The following is an 18443-nucleotide window of genomic DNA, read 5'->3' as shown; positions in this document are numbered from 1 at the left end:
TCACTATGCAGATAGTTCTGATCATATGGGAACAACACTAGTCTCTGCCTCCACCCCTGTGCAGGTGGTGAGTGAATGAATGTTTGTTTGTGTTGAGGTTTCGAAGGTCCTTCATCCCAACAGCCATAAGACTTTTCAACAAACACGTAAAAACAGTTTAATAATTATTCCTCTCAGTTTTCTGAATCTACCTCCTACATATATATTATCTCATGTACAATATTCATATTCAGTCTTTAGGTGTGTGTGTAATACTTTTTGAATTGTTACATCCAATGTATATTTTCCACTTCCCATGTGCAATATCACTGTGCATTTCTGGTGTCTTTGTATAGTGTTTACATTTTTCTTTTAATCTATATCTATATATTTTTTTTTATTCTTATTTTTCTCTACCTTAATGCCCTTCTGCTGCTGTAATGTTGAAATTTCCCCAGTGTGGGATGAATAAAGTCTTTCTTATCGTATCTTATCTTATCTTTGCTCACACTGTGGATCCAATGATACCTCTGTGACAGGGATGTTTGAAATGTTTATCTATTAATGTTGTGATCCCCTCTAATTCCATCCAATATGTAGATCACATGAAAATAAGGATGAAAAGAGAAGAGAAAGAAATGATCATGATGCGTATTATTATTATTATACTGCTATCATCTATAAATTATTTTCATTACAACAACCAGTCTGACAATAGTTCCTGGTCTCTCTCTCTCCTCTTTCTCTTTGCCTGCTTTCAGGTATCCAGTGTTCATCTTTACAACATGGATGTGTTCATGGAGACACCATTTGCACCACATGTCTCAGATCCAGTCCTTCTAGGCCCGAGCACCAACTCAGCCCCAGCATGTTGTGTGTTTCCTGATCTCACCCACAAACAGCAGCTCTACAGCAGCACTGCCTGGAAGAATTATTCCACTTCCTGAAAATAATGCAAAGGAGTCAACATGACAACACTTCTTTATGTTGTTCTGGCTGCTTTGCATTGTAAAACCTCTCTGGCAGGAGTTCTTTGTATTCACTCATGTCCCTCATGGTTACTTTCACAGCAGGGTCATTCAGGTCCAGAGGAGTCCTGCAGCTTCAACAACGAGGAGAGAAACAAAACACAAGTTTCCAGTGGTACTAGCTTTGTGAAGAAGTACCTGGATCTTTAATTCAAACACATCTTTGAGTCAAAACACATTTCTTCTCTGGACTCACATGAGGTCACCCTGACCTTTGACCTCTGAAGTCTAATCTGTTCATCTTCAACTTCTTCAGGTGACAACTGCTCAGAATGTGAGGAAATGATCGACAGACAGACTTGAAATATCGTGTTCAAGAGGCCAAAACATGTTTTATAAGTTCACCACCACCAAGTGAAATCTAATCAGTTCATCTGTGAGTCTATGGCTGTGTTCCAAATCCCTCACTAATCACTATGTAGTATTTAACATGTCTATTCTGTCACCTAGCACTTGCATTCATTAAACAACTTTGGATACCAGTAATAAAGTAAACATAAGCATGTAAGATTAACAAATACAGCATTTCACAAAATATTCTCTAACTCGGCTTACTTCTAATTTACTGATAATATATTGCAACTCACAATTTAGAACATCACACTCAGTCAGTAACACAAATATTTCAGCCAACATAAATATGGAATAGTCTACTTGCAACAACACTAGTCACATAGTTTTTCCACAGCCACAAAGTACTACTATTCCACAGACGACGCACAGTTAGCATTGCAGGAGATGAATGTGGCTAATGTTAGCTAAATCGTCGTCAGGTAATTAACGTCATTACTTCACGCTACACGAACATACCGTATTACAAATAGTTTCCTGAGCACATATACACATTCACCTAACACACTGGTAAATAGTAGCTGAACGATCCTGCTCCCTTCACCTCCTTTGTAAATAGTTGTATTTTATAGAATATATTGGATGCTTTATTTTTATTTCATTTATTCAGAGCAGAGTTTTGATAAGTTTTAAGTATGATTATCTTTTGCCTGTTATTCATATATTTATTCAATTTGATCATTTGAGTCATATTATTTGATTAGACTGTGTTGATTGTGTGAAAGTTAAATATATCCTACTGTGTTTTTTCTTCATTTTATGAGTAATTTGGCGATGGGTGCCCTTTTCTTTGGCTTGAGCACCTGCCCCCAAAAATGTCTGTGCACGTGCCTGATATGACTGAAGGGAAGAAGCGAGGTTTCTCTTAACGTTACTCAAAAGCTCTATGCTGTCTCTGCTGGATCCCTCTGGTAACTACTCCTGCTCTTACTGCTGCTGGTGTTAGAGAAACTTTTTGAACATGAAACACAAGAATACACAAAAACACTGTTCTCTCACTGCTGCAACTGACAGTAAACATTAGAACCATGACATGAATATGCTCAAGTATTAGAATATGAGAAATTAAATGTTACTCTGCGACTTCAGCTAACTTGCTGGTAAAGACCTACAGGCTGCAGCAGAGCGGTCACGGCAGCAGGAAGAGGAAGGACGACTCCTCCAGGAAACACACACACATGCAGGAAAAGTCTAATACTATCATAAGACAATAGCACAGACTTGTAACAGTCACAGCTTTAGTGTAACACTGTCAACCCTATCATTTACTGTACACTGTGAGCTCTGTAGCTGCTTGTACTCACAGCTACACAATGTTCACACTCTATATTCAGATGTAAAAGCCATGTTTAATAAAGTGATCAAATTAAAACAGGAAATATTCCACTGTCGTTTGTACCAAAATCCCCTCTGACATATTTTATGTCTGTATGTAATGTAGACATATGTGTGTGTGTGTTGTATGTGCAGTCCTTGTGTACATTCCTGTTATGGAATGTTGGGGTAATGGGGCTGCACCTGCACACACTGCAATAATTCAGGACTGTCTCTTAAAGCATTGAACTGAATCAGTGTCAATTTATGGGATGTCTGGGTTTGAATGTGAGTCTGATCCTTTAGACATTATTCAGAAATCATTTCAAAACCTGTGGTTATTTGTTGCCCCTTTGCAAACCTGTGAGTGAGAAAACAAAGGATTTGTTAGTAAAGTGTAAATAACAGTGTTAATGATGAGGGTCAGACTCTTCTACAGGAAGCATTGTTGGAGAGAAAATGTCAAACACTGGGCCAGATACTAAGTCGAGACTTCTTTTCAACACGTATACTTTGCTTTTACTGGAGTCTCAGTATTGGTCAAAAGAATTCACTGGAGATGGTCAGAGTTCAATGCAGTAGAGTTTATTCTTTTACAAGATGTAAACCAGAGCTGGCTCCAGAAGCCAACTGAAGACTGAGCTTCAAACCTTCTGCTTATATATATATACTCTACTATATATACTTTATATATACACTCATCCTCGTCTCTGCTGTTGCCCGTTCAACCAATCAGGAGGTGGATCTCTCCACTTCCTTTCTGGTTCAAAACTTCTGATTCGTCCCGAACCGAATGGTGTCATACTTTCCCAAGTTGACTTTGTCTCCCCCTACAGTCACGTCAGGGCTCGATTCTAATGGTGTATTAAAGAGGTGGTTGTTGGTCCAACTCTGACACCATTATAAATCTTGGAGGTTTGGAGGCCTCTGTTTCAGGCCTTACTCGATTTCGAAGGTCCTGTCTCCAGACTCCATTAGATTCCGGCGATGTCTATCTGCATTTTTTAAATTCTTACATTTCCACACGTTAAATATATGTGCAACAAACAATCATTCCAGTAAGGGTGCATACATGATTACATTTCTTTATGCTGGATATAACGCACAGTTTAAGCATATGAGCACACAAAGGCTAATGTTTCTGCAACAGCATTCATTGCTATGGTTTAACTGCGTACAGTGATAGTGGTGTGTATATGTGCAGACATGAAACATTGGCGCATACATTCAAAGTTGAATTCAAATTTCAGAGCTCAGTCTTTTTTTTCTTGTCGGAACCTTTTTCCTCCTTGTGGAAAACTTTCCCATCAGACTTTTCTTTCCACTCCAAGGTGACGCCACTCAGTCCATTCTCGTTGAATCTTTCCTGGAGCTGGAAAACAAATAGCAGCTATTTAAATACGTGAAACAGATTCCTTTGCTCCCTAAGACAAAGGGTTATGTTTTTATTTAGTCAATTCAATTAGATTTATATAGCGTGTATATGATAACATGCATTATCCCAAGGCACTTTACATAGAAGATCAAGACCTTAAACATTGTAGAGAAACCCAACAGTTCCCACTGTGAGCAGCAGAGAACAGAGAGAGATAGGAGGAGGAGAGGAGGGAGGAAAAGAGGGGAAGAGAGAGAGATAGGAGGAGGAGAGGAGGGATAGAGAACAGGGAGAGAGATAGGACGAAAGAGAGACCAGGTCGTGCACCATCAGGTTTCAGCTGTGACAGACTAGTTGTTATAATGAAAACAATAAGAGTGATAATAATGAATGTAAAGATGTTATTAGTGATAGCAGCAACAATTCATATAATAATAATAACCATACCAATAATATGAATAATAATAATAATAGAAGAATTGTGGTTTGTCTGAATCCTGCAGCTCTGGACACATAAACAGCATCAGGTCACAAAGTGACACTTTCGTCATGACCAGTCAAACATTTGATTCTATTTCTTTCATTGTTGTGGCTGCTTTGCATTGTGGAACATCTGTGGCTGAGTTTTTTACATTCACTCATCTACTTCATGGTTATTTGATGATGTCAAACTCTGTAATACATGTGTCCAGGGTCCATGAATGAGTTAATGTCTCAGGGTGGATTTTGGAGACTTGCCTTTTTCAGAATCTGTTCTCTCACAGCACGGTCATTCAGGTCCACAGAGGAGTCCTGCAGCTTCACCCTCACCTTCACCAACGTCTCAACTTCAGCTACAGACAAAGAACGAGGAGAGAAACAAAACAGGTGTAATGTGTTGTATAGTTTAGTGAAACCTACAGTTCTTCCTGTGGTGATAGAACAACTCAGACTTTTGATTTAAAACAGAGGGCGGAGCGTCTGGTCTCTGGGCTGCATGTTGCCTACAAGACAGCTTGATCAGGCCTGTCAGAAAACTTACAAATACAAAAACAAGCAACTTAGAAATACAAAAAAGATTCTCACTTGGGATGCTGTAGCAGACAAATGGAAATGTTTCTTTACAGGACAATAACCTCCATTTTCCTCCCTGCTGCAAATCTGCAGCACCACATACGACTTTCATCGAGCCAAGTACGATGTCACCCTGATACCAGGAGCTGAATGAGTAGCCACTCCCGTCAGACCAGTAAATCTGAGGATCTCTGTACAAACCGATCCACACCCAGACTTTATGTCGCATCAAGTTATGTATCTTGTCGTTGTCAGCTTGGTTCCTCACAGTGACCAGATCTGTGTAGTGTTCTCTGCAGTGCCTCTGAGCCTCAGTCCAATTCTTTGTTGTATTCACTACCACAAAGTCAGAATCCTCTAATGTTCCTGCAGTTAAGTTAGAGAACAAAAGAGGGATTGTTGAGATCACAATGTTTTCAAAATTATATTTTAGACATTATGTTGTATAGTAAAGATCAATATAAAACACATCATTACCTTTGTAGCAGACAAATGCAGTCTCTCTATGGCAGTGATAATCAGACCATCTTCCAATGTCCCACATGCCCACACAGAGCTCCTTGGCTGCATGATAGTCTGGTTCATTATGAGACTTGTCCCAGTTCCTATATTCACCTCCACTCCCTGTGAACTCATCTGACCACTTCCAGTCAATCTGACTGTACAGGCCAATCCAAACCTTAGAGCTGTAACCAGCAGCAGAAACTGTGTCTTTAAGTTTCTTCATTTCTTCAGTGGTTTCAATGGTGGCCAGGTCTGTGTACCTCCCTCTGCAGTAGCTCTGAGCTTCAGTCCAAGTCATTGCTTCAGACACAAAGTGGTACTGATGGAGGAGGCATGTGGAGAAGGTGAGGCACCCTGAGGATGAAACCAGTTATTTGTGTTATGTATGAAGACTCAAATGAATCTCTATATTCACATTTCCTGTTAGACATCATACAAAGAGTGAAATTCACTGACCTGAGAGACACAAGACACCAAAGAAGATCCCTTCCATCATGCTGCTGCTCTGTGGACTGTTTGTGCCAGTGTTCATCACCAACAGTAAACTTAACCAGTTCTCATGTAGATTTAGGGAAATGTAACACCAGCTCCTCCTCTTCTACTGACAGTAGAACAGTCAGTGTTCTGTTGCATTCTTTATGCAAAAAGGCAAAGATGCAGAAAACAATTTTTTTCTCATTTATCTCATTTCACTATGCAGATAGTTCTGATCATATGGGACCCACACTGGTCTCTGCCTCCACCCCTGTGCAGGTGGTGAGGGAATGAATGTCTGTTTGTGTTGCTCACACCGTGGATCCAATGATACCTCTGTGACAGGGATGTTTGAAATGTTTATCTATTAATGTTGTGATGCCCTCTAATTCCATCCAATATGTAGATCACATGAAAATAAGGATGAAAAGAGAAGAGAAAGAAATGATGATGATGAGTATTATTATTATTATTATACTGCTATCATCTATAAATTATTTTCATGACAACCAGTCTGACAATAGTTCCTGGTCTCTCTCTCTCTCCTCTTTCTCTTTGGACGCTCACATTGAATCTGGTTCTTGAGGTTTTTTACTTCTAGTAGAAGAGAGTTTTTTTTCTCTCCACAGTCGTCAGTGCTGCTCGTTGTGGGAACTGTTGGGTTTCTCTATCATTTTACAATGTCTCAACTTTACCATGTAAAGTGCCTTGAGAAAATCTATATAATGATTTGGTGCTAAGCAAATAAAAGTGAATGAAGTCACTATCCTCAGGCTGTAACCATACTGAATATTTAAGCCTGCTTTCAGGTATCCAGTGTTCATCTTTACAACATGGATGTGTTCATGGAGACACCATTTGCAGCACATGTCTCAGATCCAGTCCTTCTAGGCCCGAGCACCAACTCAGCCCCAGCATGTTGTGTGTTTCCTGATCTCACCCACAAACAGCAGCTCTACAGCAGCACTTCCTGGAAGAATTATTCCACTTCCTGAAAATAATGCAAAGGAGTCAACGTGACACTTATTTATGTTGTTCTGGCTGCTTTGCATTGTAAAACCTCTCTGGCAGGAGTTCTTTATCTCATTTTTATCTCATTTCACTATGCAGATAGTTCTGATCATATGGGACCAACACTGGTCTCTGCCTCCACCCCTGTGCAGGTGGTGAGGGAATGAATGTCTGTTTATGTTGCTCACACTGTGGATCCAATGATACCTCTGTGACAGGGATGTTTGAAATGTTTATCTATTAATGTTGTGATCCCCTCTAATTCCATCCAATACGTGGCCAGACACAGTATTCAAGACAAATGGCAGTGGAGCTGTATGCATCCTTAACATTTGCATACAGCAGGTCCAAAGTCTTATTTTCACAGGTGGCACATTTTACAAACTGGAAGAATGTTGGGAGTGTGGATGAGAGGGAAGCATGGTTAAAGTCACCTGTGATGACGATGAAGGCCCCGTTTGTTGTCTCTGTAATCCTGCAGTCACAGTGTGGATGACGTCACACGCTGCTTCTGCGTTCCCAGATGGAGGAATATAAACAGTGATGGCGAAAACACTGGTAAACTCCCTCGGCAAATAATATGGACGAAGTCCGACGGCGACGAGCTCGATGTCCAGGCTGCAGACACGCTGTTTAACGGTGACGTGCCTGGGGTGACACCACCTGTAAACAATGCCGGCGTGTGTTGCAGGCATGCTCCCAGTGATCCGAAGAGACCGGAGTGCGGTTAAAAGTTATAAAAAGTGTCCAATCAGTTGCAAAAGCATTTCGTCATTGATCGGTACGAAGATGCACAGAGCAGTGCAAAAATAAATATAAAAACAAACAGCAAGGGTAATAAAAACACACAAAACCGACAGTAATACCAGGAGCTGCTATGCCAGGCAGCCGTTAGTACGGCGCCATCTTTTTATACATGTTTTATGTATAGCAGTTAGTTATGGAACAATATACAAATCATGGACTATTCACCCAAGAACTAAGATTAAGCCCAGTTCAACATAGATCAAGTTAGCCCGACGATATAGGTGAACTGCAGGCAAAGCAGCAGTCTGGCACTTAGTCTGCAATGAGGGAAAACATGGTCAACATAATTTGTATCCACTGGCAAAAATACCTACAGGACCACACCTGTTTAGAATACCTTGCTCACTCTGGGGCCCTGATTAAAGGAGACACTAGGAAGGATGGTCAGCAGACTACTCTGGCTCAAATGAGTGGGAGACAAGGGCTGAGTTTCCTAAAGGATTCCATTATTATGTTATCAGCGATATGCCTACTGTTAACCAAACAAAGGCTGTTATCTATGGCCTACCTCTTCACCATGGGGCTACACAGCAGATGATCAGTCAGGATCCATCAGGACACAGCTTTACTACAACTAGATATACAAGAAACCTCATTAGATTTCAACTCAAACCATACAAGCAGTGTTTCTCCCCAGATCTCCCTTACCTGCACACACCAAGCAGTCCCCCCCCCCACATCTACCAGGATTCAGGCAAAGAGACACTGATTGCCCACACCTGTCCTTATAAAGGCAGGAAGACTCCATCTAACCTTACCTGCAGAGGGCAGTGTTCTTCTTCTGCATGTCAGCCCTCACATGTAGATCACATGGAAATAAGGATGAAAAGAGAAGAGAAAGAAATGATGATGATGAGTATTATTATTATTATTATACTGCTATCATCTATAAATGATTTTCATTACAACCAGTCTGACAATAGTTCCTGGTCTCTCTCTCTCCTCTTTCTCTTTGGACGCTCACATTGAATCTGGTTCTTGAGGTTTTTTACTTCTAGTAGAAGAGAGTTTTTTTTCTCTACACAGTCGTCAGTGCTGCTCGTTGTGGGAACTGTTGGGTTTCTCTATCATTTTACAAGGTCTCAACTTTACCATGTAAAGTGCCTTGAGAAAATCTATTTCAGGATCTGGTGCTAAACAAATAAAAGTGAATGAAGTCACTATCCTCAGGCTGTAACCATACTGAATATTTAAGCCTGCTTTCAGGTATCCAGTGTTCATCTTTACAACATGGATGTGTTCATGGAGACACCATTTGCAGCACATGTCTCAGATCCAGTCCTTCTAGGCCCGAGCACCAACTCAGCCCCAGCATGTTGTGTGTTTCCTGATCTCACCCACAAACAGCAGCTCTACAGCAGCACTTCCTGGAAGAATTATTCCACTTCCTGAAAATAATGCAAAGGAGTCAACATGACAACACTTCTATATGTAGCGACCTCTGCTGGTCACTATTTCAATACATATGCTGAATGAAGCTACTTGTGTGCTGCTCAAGGTATTTTAGGTCAAAAAGAAAATAAAAGAACACATAAGCCATTTATTTATGTTGCATATACACAGATTTATTGATGCATAATTAATTGACATTTTTTTACATCTACTCAATCTTACCAATCTATTTTCTATAAAACAGGGGTTTGCATGAAACCAAAACCAGTCCATTTGAAAAAGAGTTTTTTTAATTTTGCTTTTTATTCTGACAACAAAAACTGAAAGATGACTTCTCTCTGTTTTAGTTTTTTCATTTAAAACAAAAAAATGAACATCCCATGGGTTTTGCTTGTTTTTTTAAGCTTTGGGTTTAAACTGAAATCTCAGATTATATGATGATTATATCAATCCCAGCATCAAACATGCAGCTGAACTGGATCAGTGGTGAAGACAAATACTCACACACACAAGTTGTGTGGTGAGCGAGCTGAGAGCTAAGAGCTGAAATCTCATTCACAAGGAGAATTAGTGAAGGAGTCTGAAACCAGACAAAGTAAAAATGCTCCAAAGTGTCAGTTTGTCTTGAAGAAACATCACAGAGCAGATTAATGAAGTGATAACATTCAAGTACATCACAAAACATTTCTAGTTTCTCTCACTGTAAAGAAACAATAGACAGAACAAACACCATCCAAATATTCATGAATGCATTCATGTTATAAGAATCTCTAATGACACAATAACTGTAAATCTAATGAAAGGATGTATTCTCTCTCTTTCACTAAAGGAAGCACCATCCACGCACGCTGTAGCAGACAAATGGAAATCTTTTTTCACAGGACAATAACCTCCATTTTCCTCCCTGCTGCAAATCTGCAACACCACATACGACTTTCATCGAGCCAAGTTTGTTTAGACCCTGATACCAGGAGCTGAATGAGTAGCCACTCCCGTCAGACCAGTAGATCTGAGGATCTCTGTACAAACCGATCCATGCCCGTTTTTCTTGTCGCATCAAGTTATGTATCTTGTCGTTGTCAGCTTTGTTCCTCACAGTGACCAGATCTGTGTAGTGTTCTCTGCAGTGCCTCTGAGCCTCAGTCCAATTCTTTCTTGTATTCACTACCACAAAGTCAGACTCCTCTAATGTTCCTGCAGTTAAGTTAGAGAACAAAAGAGGGATTGTTGAGATCACAATGTTTTCAAAATTATATTTTAGACATTATGTTGTATAGTAAAGATCAATATAAAACACAGCATTACCTTTGTAGCAGACAAATGCAGTCTGTGCAGGGCAGTTATAATCAAACCATCTTCCATTTTCCCTCATGGTCACACAGAGCTCCTTGGCTTTATAATAGTTTGGGTTAGACCCGTCCCAGTTCCTATATTCAGCTCCACTCCCTGTGAACTCATCTGACCACTTCCAGTCAATCTGACTGTACAGGCCAATCCAAACCTTAGAGCTGTAACCAGCAGCAGAAACTGTGTCTTTAAGTTTCTTCATTTCTTCAGTGGTTTCAATGGTGGCCAGGTCTGTGTACCTCCCTCTGCAGTAGCACTGAGCTTCAGTCCAAGTCATTGCTTCAGACACAAAGTGGTACTGATGGAGGAGGCATGTGGAGAAGGTGAGGCACCCTGAGGATGAAACCAGTTATTTGTGTTATGTATGAAGACTCAAATGAATCTCTATATTCACATTTCCTGTTAGACATCATACAAAGAGTGAAATTCACTGACCTGAGAGACACAAGACACCGAAGAAGATCCCTTCCATCATGCTGCTGCTCTGTGGACTGTTTGTGCCAGTGTTCATCACAAACAGTAAACTTAACCAGTTCTCATGTAGATTTAGGGAAATGTAACACCAGCTCCTCCTCTTCTACTGACAGTAGAACAGTCATTGTTCTGTTGCATGCTTTATGCAAAAAGGCAAAGATGCAAAATGGCATGGCCTCTCACTATGCAGATAGTTCTGATCATATGGGAACAACACTGGTCTCTGCCTCCACCCCTGTGCAGGTGGTGAGTGAATGAATGTCTGTTTGTGTTGAGGTTTCGAAGGTCCTTCATCCCAACAGCCATAAGACTTTTCAACAAACACGTAAAAACAGTGTAATAATTATTCCTCTCAGTTTTCTGAATCTACCTCCTACATATATATCTATCTCATGTGCAATATTCATATTCAGTCTTTAGGTGTGTGTGTAATACTTTTTTAATTGTAACATCCAATGTATATTTTCCACTTCCCATGTGCAATATCACTGTGCATTTCTGGTGTCTTTGTATAGTGTTTACATTTTTCTTTTAATATTTATATATGTTTATATTTATTCTAATTTTCTCTTTTTTTTTTCTCTACCTTAATGCCCTTCTGCTGCTGTAATGTCGAAATTTCCCCAGTGTGGGATGAATAAAGTCTTTCTTATCGTATCTTATCTTATCTTTGCTCACACCGTGGATCCAATGATACCTCTGTGACAGGGATGTTTGAAATGTTTATCTATTAATGTTGTGATCCCCTCTAATTCCATCCAATATGTAGATCACATGAAAATAAGGATGAAAAGAGAAGAGAAAGAAATGATCATGATGAGTATTATTATTATTATACTGCTATCATCTATAAATTATTTTCATTACAACCAGTCTGACAATAGTTCCTGGTCTCTCTCTCTCCTCTTTCTCTTTGGACGCTCACATTGAATCTGGTTCTTGAGGTTTTTTACTTCTAGTAGAAGAGAGTTTTTTTTCTCTACACAGTCGTCAGTGCTGCTCGTTGTGGGAACTGTTGGGTTTCTCTATCATTTTACAAGGTCTCAACTTTACCATGTAAAGTGCCTTGAGAAAATCTATTTTATGATTTGGTGCTAAACAAATAAAAGTGAATGAAGTCACTATCCTCAGGCTGTAACCATACTGAATATTTAAGCCTGCTTTCAGGAATCCAGTGTTCATCTTTACAACATGGATGTGTTCATGGAGACACCATTTGCACCACATGTCTCAGATCCAGTCCTTCTAGGCCCGAGCACCAACTCAGCCCCAGCATGTTGTGTGTTTCCTGATCTCACCCACAAACAGCAGCTCTACAGCAGCACTGCCTGGAAGAATTATTCCACTTCCTGAAAATAATGCAAAGGAGTCAACATGACAACACTTCTTTATGTAGTTCTGGCTGCTTTGCATTGTAAAACCTCTCTGACAGGAGTTCTCTGTATTCACTCATGTCCCTCATGGTTACTTTCACAGCAGGGTCATTCAGGTCCAGAGGAGTCCTGCAGCTTCAACAATGAGGAGAGAAACAAAACACAAGTTTCCAGTGGTACTAGCTTTGTGAAGAAGTACCTGGATCTTTAATTCAAACACATCTTTGAATCAAAACACATTTCTTTTCTGGAGATCTCAAATTAATTATCTCATTATCACTGGAAAATGGGTGGAATAAAATGTATGTATGTATGACCCTTTAGGGCTTCCGCATATATATATATATATATATATATATATATATATACATATATATATATATATATATATATATACATATATATGTGTGTGTGGGTGTTTGTGTGTGTGTTGTATGTGCAGTCCTTGTGTACATTCCTGTTATGGGATGTTGGGGTAATGGGGCTGCACCTGCACACACTGCGATAATTCAGGACTGTCTCTTAAAGCATTGAACTGAATCAGTGTCAATTTATGGGATGTCTGGGTTTGAATGTGAGTCTGATCCTTTAGACATTATTCAGAAATCATTTCAAAACCTGTGGTTATTTGTTGCCCCTTTTGCAAACCTGTGAGTGAGAAAACAAAGGATTTGTTAGTAAAGTGTAAATAACAGTGTTAATGATGAGGGTCAGACTCTTCTACAGGAAGCATTGTTGGAGAGAAAAAGTCAAACACTGGGCCAGATACTAAGTCGAGACTTCTTTTCAACACGTATACTTTGCTTTTACTGGAGTCTCAGTATTGGTCAAAAGAATTCACTGGAGATGGTCAGAGTTCAATGCAGTAGAGTTTATTCTTTTACAAGATGTAAACCAGAGCTGGCTCCAGAAGCCAACTGAAGACTGAGCTTCAAACCTTCTGCTTATATATATATACTCTACTATATATACTTTATATATACTCATCCTCGTCTCTGCTGTTGCCCGTTCAACCAATCAGGAGGTGGATCTCTCCACTTCCTTTCTGGTTCAAAACTTCTGATTCGTCCCAAACCGAATGGTGTCATACTTTCCCAAGTTGACTTTGTCTCCCCCTACAGTCACGTCAGGGCTCGATTCTAATGGTATATTAAAGAGGTGGTTGTTGGTCCAACTTTGACACCATTATAAATCTTGGAGGTTTGGAGGCCTCTGTTTCAGGCCTTACTCGATTTCAAAGGTCCTGTCTCCAGACTCCATTAGATTCCGGCGATGTCTATCTGCATTTTTCAAATTCTTACATTTCCACACGTTAAATATATGTGCAACAAACAATCATTCCAGTAAGGGTGCATACATGATTACATTTCTTTATGCTGGATATAACACACAGTTTAAGCATATAAGCACACAAAGGCTAATGTTTCTACAACAGCATTCATTGCTATGGTTTAACTGTGTACAGTGATAGTGGTGTGTATATGTGCAGACATGAAACATTGGCGCATGCATTCAAAGTTGAATTCAAATTTCAGAGCTCAGTCTTTTTTTTCTTGTCGGAACCTTTTTCCTCCTTGTGGAAAACTTTCCCATCAGACTTTTCTTTCCACTCCAAGGTGACGCCACTCAGTCCTTTCTCGTTGAATCTTTCCTGGAGCTGGAAAACAAATGGCAGCTATTTAAATACGTGAAACAGATTCCTTTGCTCCCTAAGACAAAGGGTTGTGTTTTTATTTAGTCAGTTCAATTAGATTTATATAGCGTGTATATGATAACATGCATTATCCCAAGGCACTTTACATAGAAGATCAAGAACTTAAACATTGTAGAGAAACCCAACAGTTCCCACTGTGAGCAGCAGAGAACAGAGAGAGATAGGAGGAGGAGAGGAGGGAGGAAAAGAGGGGAAGAGAGAGAGATAGGAGGAGGAGAGGAGGGAGGAAAAGAGGGGAAGAGAGAGAGATAGGAGGAGGAGAGGAGGGAGGAAAAGAGGGAAGAGAACAGAGAGAGATAGGAGGAAAGAGAGACCAGGTCGTGCACCATCAGGTTTCAGCTGTGACAGACTAGTTGTTATAATGAAAACAATAAGAGTGATAATTATGAATGTAAAGATGTTATTAGTGATAGCAGCAACAATTCATATAATAATAATAACCATACCAATAATATGAATAATAATAATAATAGAAGAATTGTGGTTTGTCTGAATCCTGCAGCTCTGGACACATAAACAGCATCAGGTCACAAAGTGACACTTTCGTCATGACCAGTCAAACATTTGATTCTATTTCTTTCATTGTTGTGGCTGCTTTGCATTGTGGAACATCTGTGGCTGAGTTTTTTACATTCACTCATCTACTTCATGGTTATTTGATGATGTCAAACTCTGTAATACATGTGTCCAGGGTCCATGAATGAGTTAATGTCTCAGGGTGGATTTTGGAGACTTGCCTTTTTCAGAATCTGTTCTCTCACAGCACGGTCATTCAGGTCCACAGAGGAGTCCTGCAGCTTCACCCTCACCTTCACCAACGTCTCAACTTCAGCTCAGACAAAGAACGAGGAGAGAAACAAAACACAGGTGTAACGTGTTGTATAGTTTAGTGAAACCTACAGTTCTTCCTGTGGTGATAGAACAACTCAGACTTTTGATGTAAAACACAGAGGGCGGAGCGTCTGGTCTCTGGGCTGCATGTTGCCTACAAGACAGCTTGATCAGGCCTGTCAGAAAACTTACAAATACAAAAACAAGCAACTTAGAAATACAAAAAAGATTCTCACTTGGGATGCTGTAGCAGACAAATGGAAATCTTTCTTCACAGGACAATAACCTCCATTTTCCTCCCTGCTGCAAATCTGCAACACCACATACGACTTTCATCGAGCCAAGTACGATTTCACCCTGATACCAGAAGCTGAATGAGTAGCCACTCCCGTCGGACCAGTAGATCTGAGGATCTCTGTACAAACCGATCCACACCCAGTCTTCATGTTGCATCAAGTTATGTATCTTGTCGTTGTCAGCTTGGTTCCTCACAGTGACCAGATCTGTGTAGTGTTCTCTGCAGTGCCTCTGAGCCTCAGTCCAAGTCTTTCTTGTATTCACTACCACAAAGTCAGAATCCTCTAATGTTCCTGCAGTTAAGTTAGAGAACAAAAGAGGGATTGTTGAGATCACAATGTTTTCAAAATTATATTTTAGACATTATGTTGTATAGTAAAGATCAATATAAAACACATCATTACCATTGTAGCAGACAAATGCAGTCTCTCTATGGCAGTGATAATCAGACCATCTTCCAATGTCCCACATGCCCACACAGAGCTGATTGGCTCCATAATAGTCTGGTTCATTATCAGACTTGTCCCAGTTCCTATATTCAGCTCCACTCCCTGTGAACCCATCTGACCACTTCCAGTCAATCTGACTGTACAGGCCAATCCAAACCTTAGAGCTGTAACCAGCAGCAGAAACTGTGTCTTTAAGTTTCTTCATTTCTTCAGTGGTTTCAATGGTGGCCAGGTCTGTGTACCTCCCTCTGCAGTAGCTCTGAGCTTCAGTCCAAGTCATTGCTTCAGACACAAAGTGGTACTGATGGAGGAGGCATGTGGAGAAGGTGAGGCACCCTGAGGATGAAACCAGTTATTTGTGTTATGTATGAAGACTCAAATGAATCTCTATATTCAGATTTCCTGTTAGACATCATACAAAGAGTAAAATTCACTGACCTGAGAGACACAAGACACCAAAGAAGATCCCTTCCATCATGCTGCTGCTCTGTGGACTGTTTGTGCCAGTGTTCATCACCAACAGTAAACTTAATCAGTTATCGTGTAGATTTAGGGAAATGTAACACCAGCTCCTCCTCTTCTACTGACAGTAGAACAGTCAGTGTTCTGTTGCATGCTTTATGCAAAAAGGCAAAGATGCAGAAAACAAATTTTTTCTCATTTATCTCATTTCACTATGCAGATAGTTCTGATCATATGGGACCAACACTGGTCTCTGCCTCCACCCCTGTGCAGGTGGTGAGGGAATGAATGTCTGTTTGTGTTGCTCACACCGTGGATCCAATGATACCTCTGTGACAGGGATGTTTGAAATGTTTATCTATTAATGTTGTGATCCCCTCTAATTCCATCCAATATGTATGAGGCCAGACACAGTATTCAAGACAAATGAAAGGACTATATAACTATGGGTCTTTCTGAGCCCCAACCTCATACGTGTGGACACAACACAACATTTATGGTTCAATGAGAGCAGGCAACGTGCATTCAGTTCACAATTAGAATATTTATTTCAAATTAGGATTGTGGTTGGAATTCCTGAGAGAAAAAGACAAGTTTAAGGAAAACCTTTTATTTAATACTAATAAATAGCTAAGACAATTAACAGCTAAAAATACAAACTACAAATGGCATTTGATGGTAGCTAATAAGTAGACAGGGTACTCACCACGGGGAGATTCTATCACAGACCCCAATAGTTACCACCACGTGAACACACTGATCACTAACACTACAACCTACACTGCAAGGGGAAACAAATCTACAAGCCACTCCAGTGACCACCACCATTACCACACTGCATGCAAGTAGGTGGATCCCACGCGTACTCCCCGCAGCTTGTCCCACTGCCTATAAAGAAATAAAAGCAATTCATTTCAATGGGTTCAGTTTCACAGAGATGAGAAAGACATGAATGAATCTATGAACGGTATAGCAGTTAGTTGTGGAACAATAAGCCTGAAAATATAGGTGAACTACAGGCAAAGCAGCAGTCTGGCACTTAGTCTGCAATGAGGGAAAACATGGTCAACATAATTTGTATCCACTGGCAAAAATACCTACAGGACCACACCTGTTTAGAATACCTTGCTCACTCTGGGGCCCTGATTAAAGGAGACACTAGGAAGGATGGTCAGCAGACTACTCTGGCTCAAATGAGTGGGAGACAAGGGCTGAGTTTCCTAAAGGATTCCATTATTATGTTATCAGCGATATGCCTACTGTTAACCAAACAAAGGCTGTTATCTATGGCCTACCTCTTCACCATGGGGCTACACAGCAGATGATCAGTCAGGATCCATCAGGACACAGCTTTACTACAACTAGATATACAAGAAACCTCATTAGATTTCAACTCAAACCATACAAGCAGTGTTTCTCCCCAGATCTCCCTTACCTGCACACACCAAGCAGTCCCCCCCACATCTACCAGGATTCAGGCAAAGAGACACTGATTGCCCACACCTGTCCTTATAAAGGCAGGAAGACTCCATCTAACCTTACCTGCAGAGGGCAGTGTTCTTCTTCTGCATGTCAGCCCTCACATGTAGATCACATGGAAATAAGGATGAAAAGAGAAGAGAAAGAAATGATGATGATGAGTATTATTATTATTATTATACTGCTATCATCTATAAATTATTTTCATTACAACCAGTCTGACAATAGTTCCTGGTCTCTCTCTCTCTCCTCTTTCTCTTTGGACGCTCACATTGAATCTGGTTCTTGAGGTTTTTTACTTCTAGTAGAAGAGAGTTTTTTTTCTCTACACAGTCGTCAGTGCTGCTCGTTGTGGGAACTGTTGGGTTTCTCTATCATTTTACAAGGTCTCAACTTTACCATGTAAAGTGCCTTGAGAAAATCTATTCTATGATCTGGTGCTAAACAAATAAAAGTGAATGAAGTCACTATCCTCAGGCTGTAACCATACTGAATATTTAAGCCTGCTTTCAGGTATCCAGTGTTCATCTTTACAACATGGATGTGTTCATGGAGACACCATTTGCACCACATGTCTCAGATCCAGTCCTTCTAGGCCCGAGCACCAACTCAGCCCCAGCATGTTGTGTGTTTCCTGATCTCACCCACAAACAGCAGCTCTACAGCAGCACTTCCTGGAAGAATTATTCCACTTCCTGAAAATAATGCAAAGGAGTCAACATGACAACA

The 18443-nt window shown here is 40.3% G+C and overlaps 2 protein-coding genes across 6 annotated transcripts; both read right to left on the bottom strand.

Annotated features, from left to right (window-relative positions):
• Positions 1 to 3241: 3241 nt before the first annotated feature.
• LOC138406513 (lymphocyte antigen 75-like) lies at positions 3242 to 11628 on the bottom strand. 3 transcript variants are annotated; one of them, XM_069518949.1, is made up of 8 exons: positions 8545 to 8710; positions 8405 to 8470; positions 8234 to 8329; positions 6061 to 8153; positions 5578 to 5958; positions 5113 to 5466; positions 4786 to 4880; positions 3242 to 4044 (listed from the first exon to the last, which is right to left on the bottom strand). In XM_069518949.1, exons 4-8 carry the CDS (start codon positions 6134 to 6136, stop codon positions 3919 to 3921), a joined length of 1032 nt encoding a protein of 343 aa, XP_069375050.1. In that variant the 5' UTR covers positions 6137 to 8153; positions 8234 to 8329; positions 8405 to 8470; positions 8545 to 8710; the 3' UTR covers positions 3242 to 3918. The 3 variants fall into 3 exon arrangements, 2 of the variants coding, with proteins under 2 accessions (XP_069375050.1, XP_069375051.1); XM_069518950.1 differs by lacking the exons at positions 5578 to 5958; positions 6061 to 8153; positions 8234 to 8329; positions 8405 to 8470; positions 8545 to 8710 and adding exons at positions 10594 to 10968; positions 11071 to 11628; XR_011239963.1 differs by lacking the exons at positions 5113 to 5466; positions 5578 to 5958 and having other exon boundaries at positions 4003 to 4044; positions 7524 to 8470; positions 8545 to 8714.
• Positions 11629 to 13334: 1706 nt separating this feature from the next.
• LOC138406511 (lymphocyte antigen 75-like) lies at positions 13335 to 17849 on the bottom strand. 3 transcript variants are annotated; one of them, XM_069518948.1, is made up of 7 exons: positions 17671 to 17811; positions 17531 to 17596; positions 16212 to 16389; positions 15729 to 16109; positions 15264 to 15617; positions 14934 to 15028; positions 13335 to 14139 (listed from the first exon to the last, which is right to left on the bottom strand). In XM_069518948.1, the coding sequence occupies exons 3-7, from the start codon at positions 16285 to 16287 to the stop codon at positions 14014 to 14016; spliced, it is 1032 nt and encodes a 343-aa protein (XP_069375049.1). In that variant the 5' UTR covers positions 16288 to 16389; positions 17531 to 17596; positions 17671 to 17811; the 3' UTR covers positions 13335 to 14013. The 3 variants fall into 3 exon arrangements, 1 of the variants encoding a protein (XP_069375049.1); XR_011239961.1 differs by having other exon boundaries at positions 14085 to 14139; positions 14934 to 15617; positions 17671 to 17849; XR_011239962.1 differs by lacking the exon at positions 17671 to 17811 and having other exon boundaries at positions 14085 to 14139; positions 14934 to 15617; positions 17531 to 17655.
• Between the last annotated feature and the right edge of the window lie 594 nt (positions 17850 to 18443).

This window comes from Paralichthys olivaceus, chromosome 22 (assembly GCF_024713975.1).
Source record: "Paralichthys olivaceus isolate ysfri-2021 chromosome 22, ASM2471397v2, whole genome shotgun sequence".
Taxonomy (NCBI): Eukaryota; Metazoa; Chordata; class Actinopteri; order Pleuronectiformes; family Paralichthyidae; genus Paralichthys; species Paralichthys olivaceus.
This window is presented reverse-complemented; position numbering and strand designations above follow the sequence as displayed.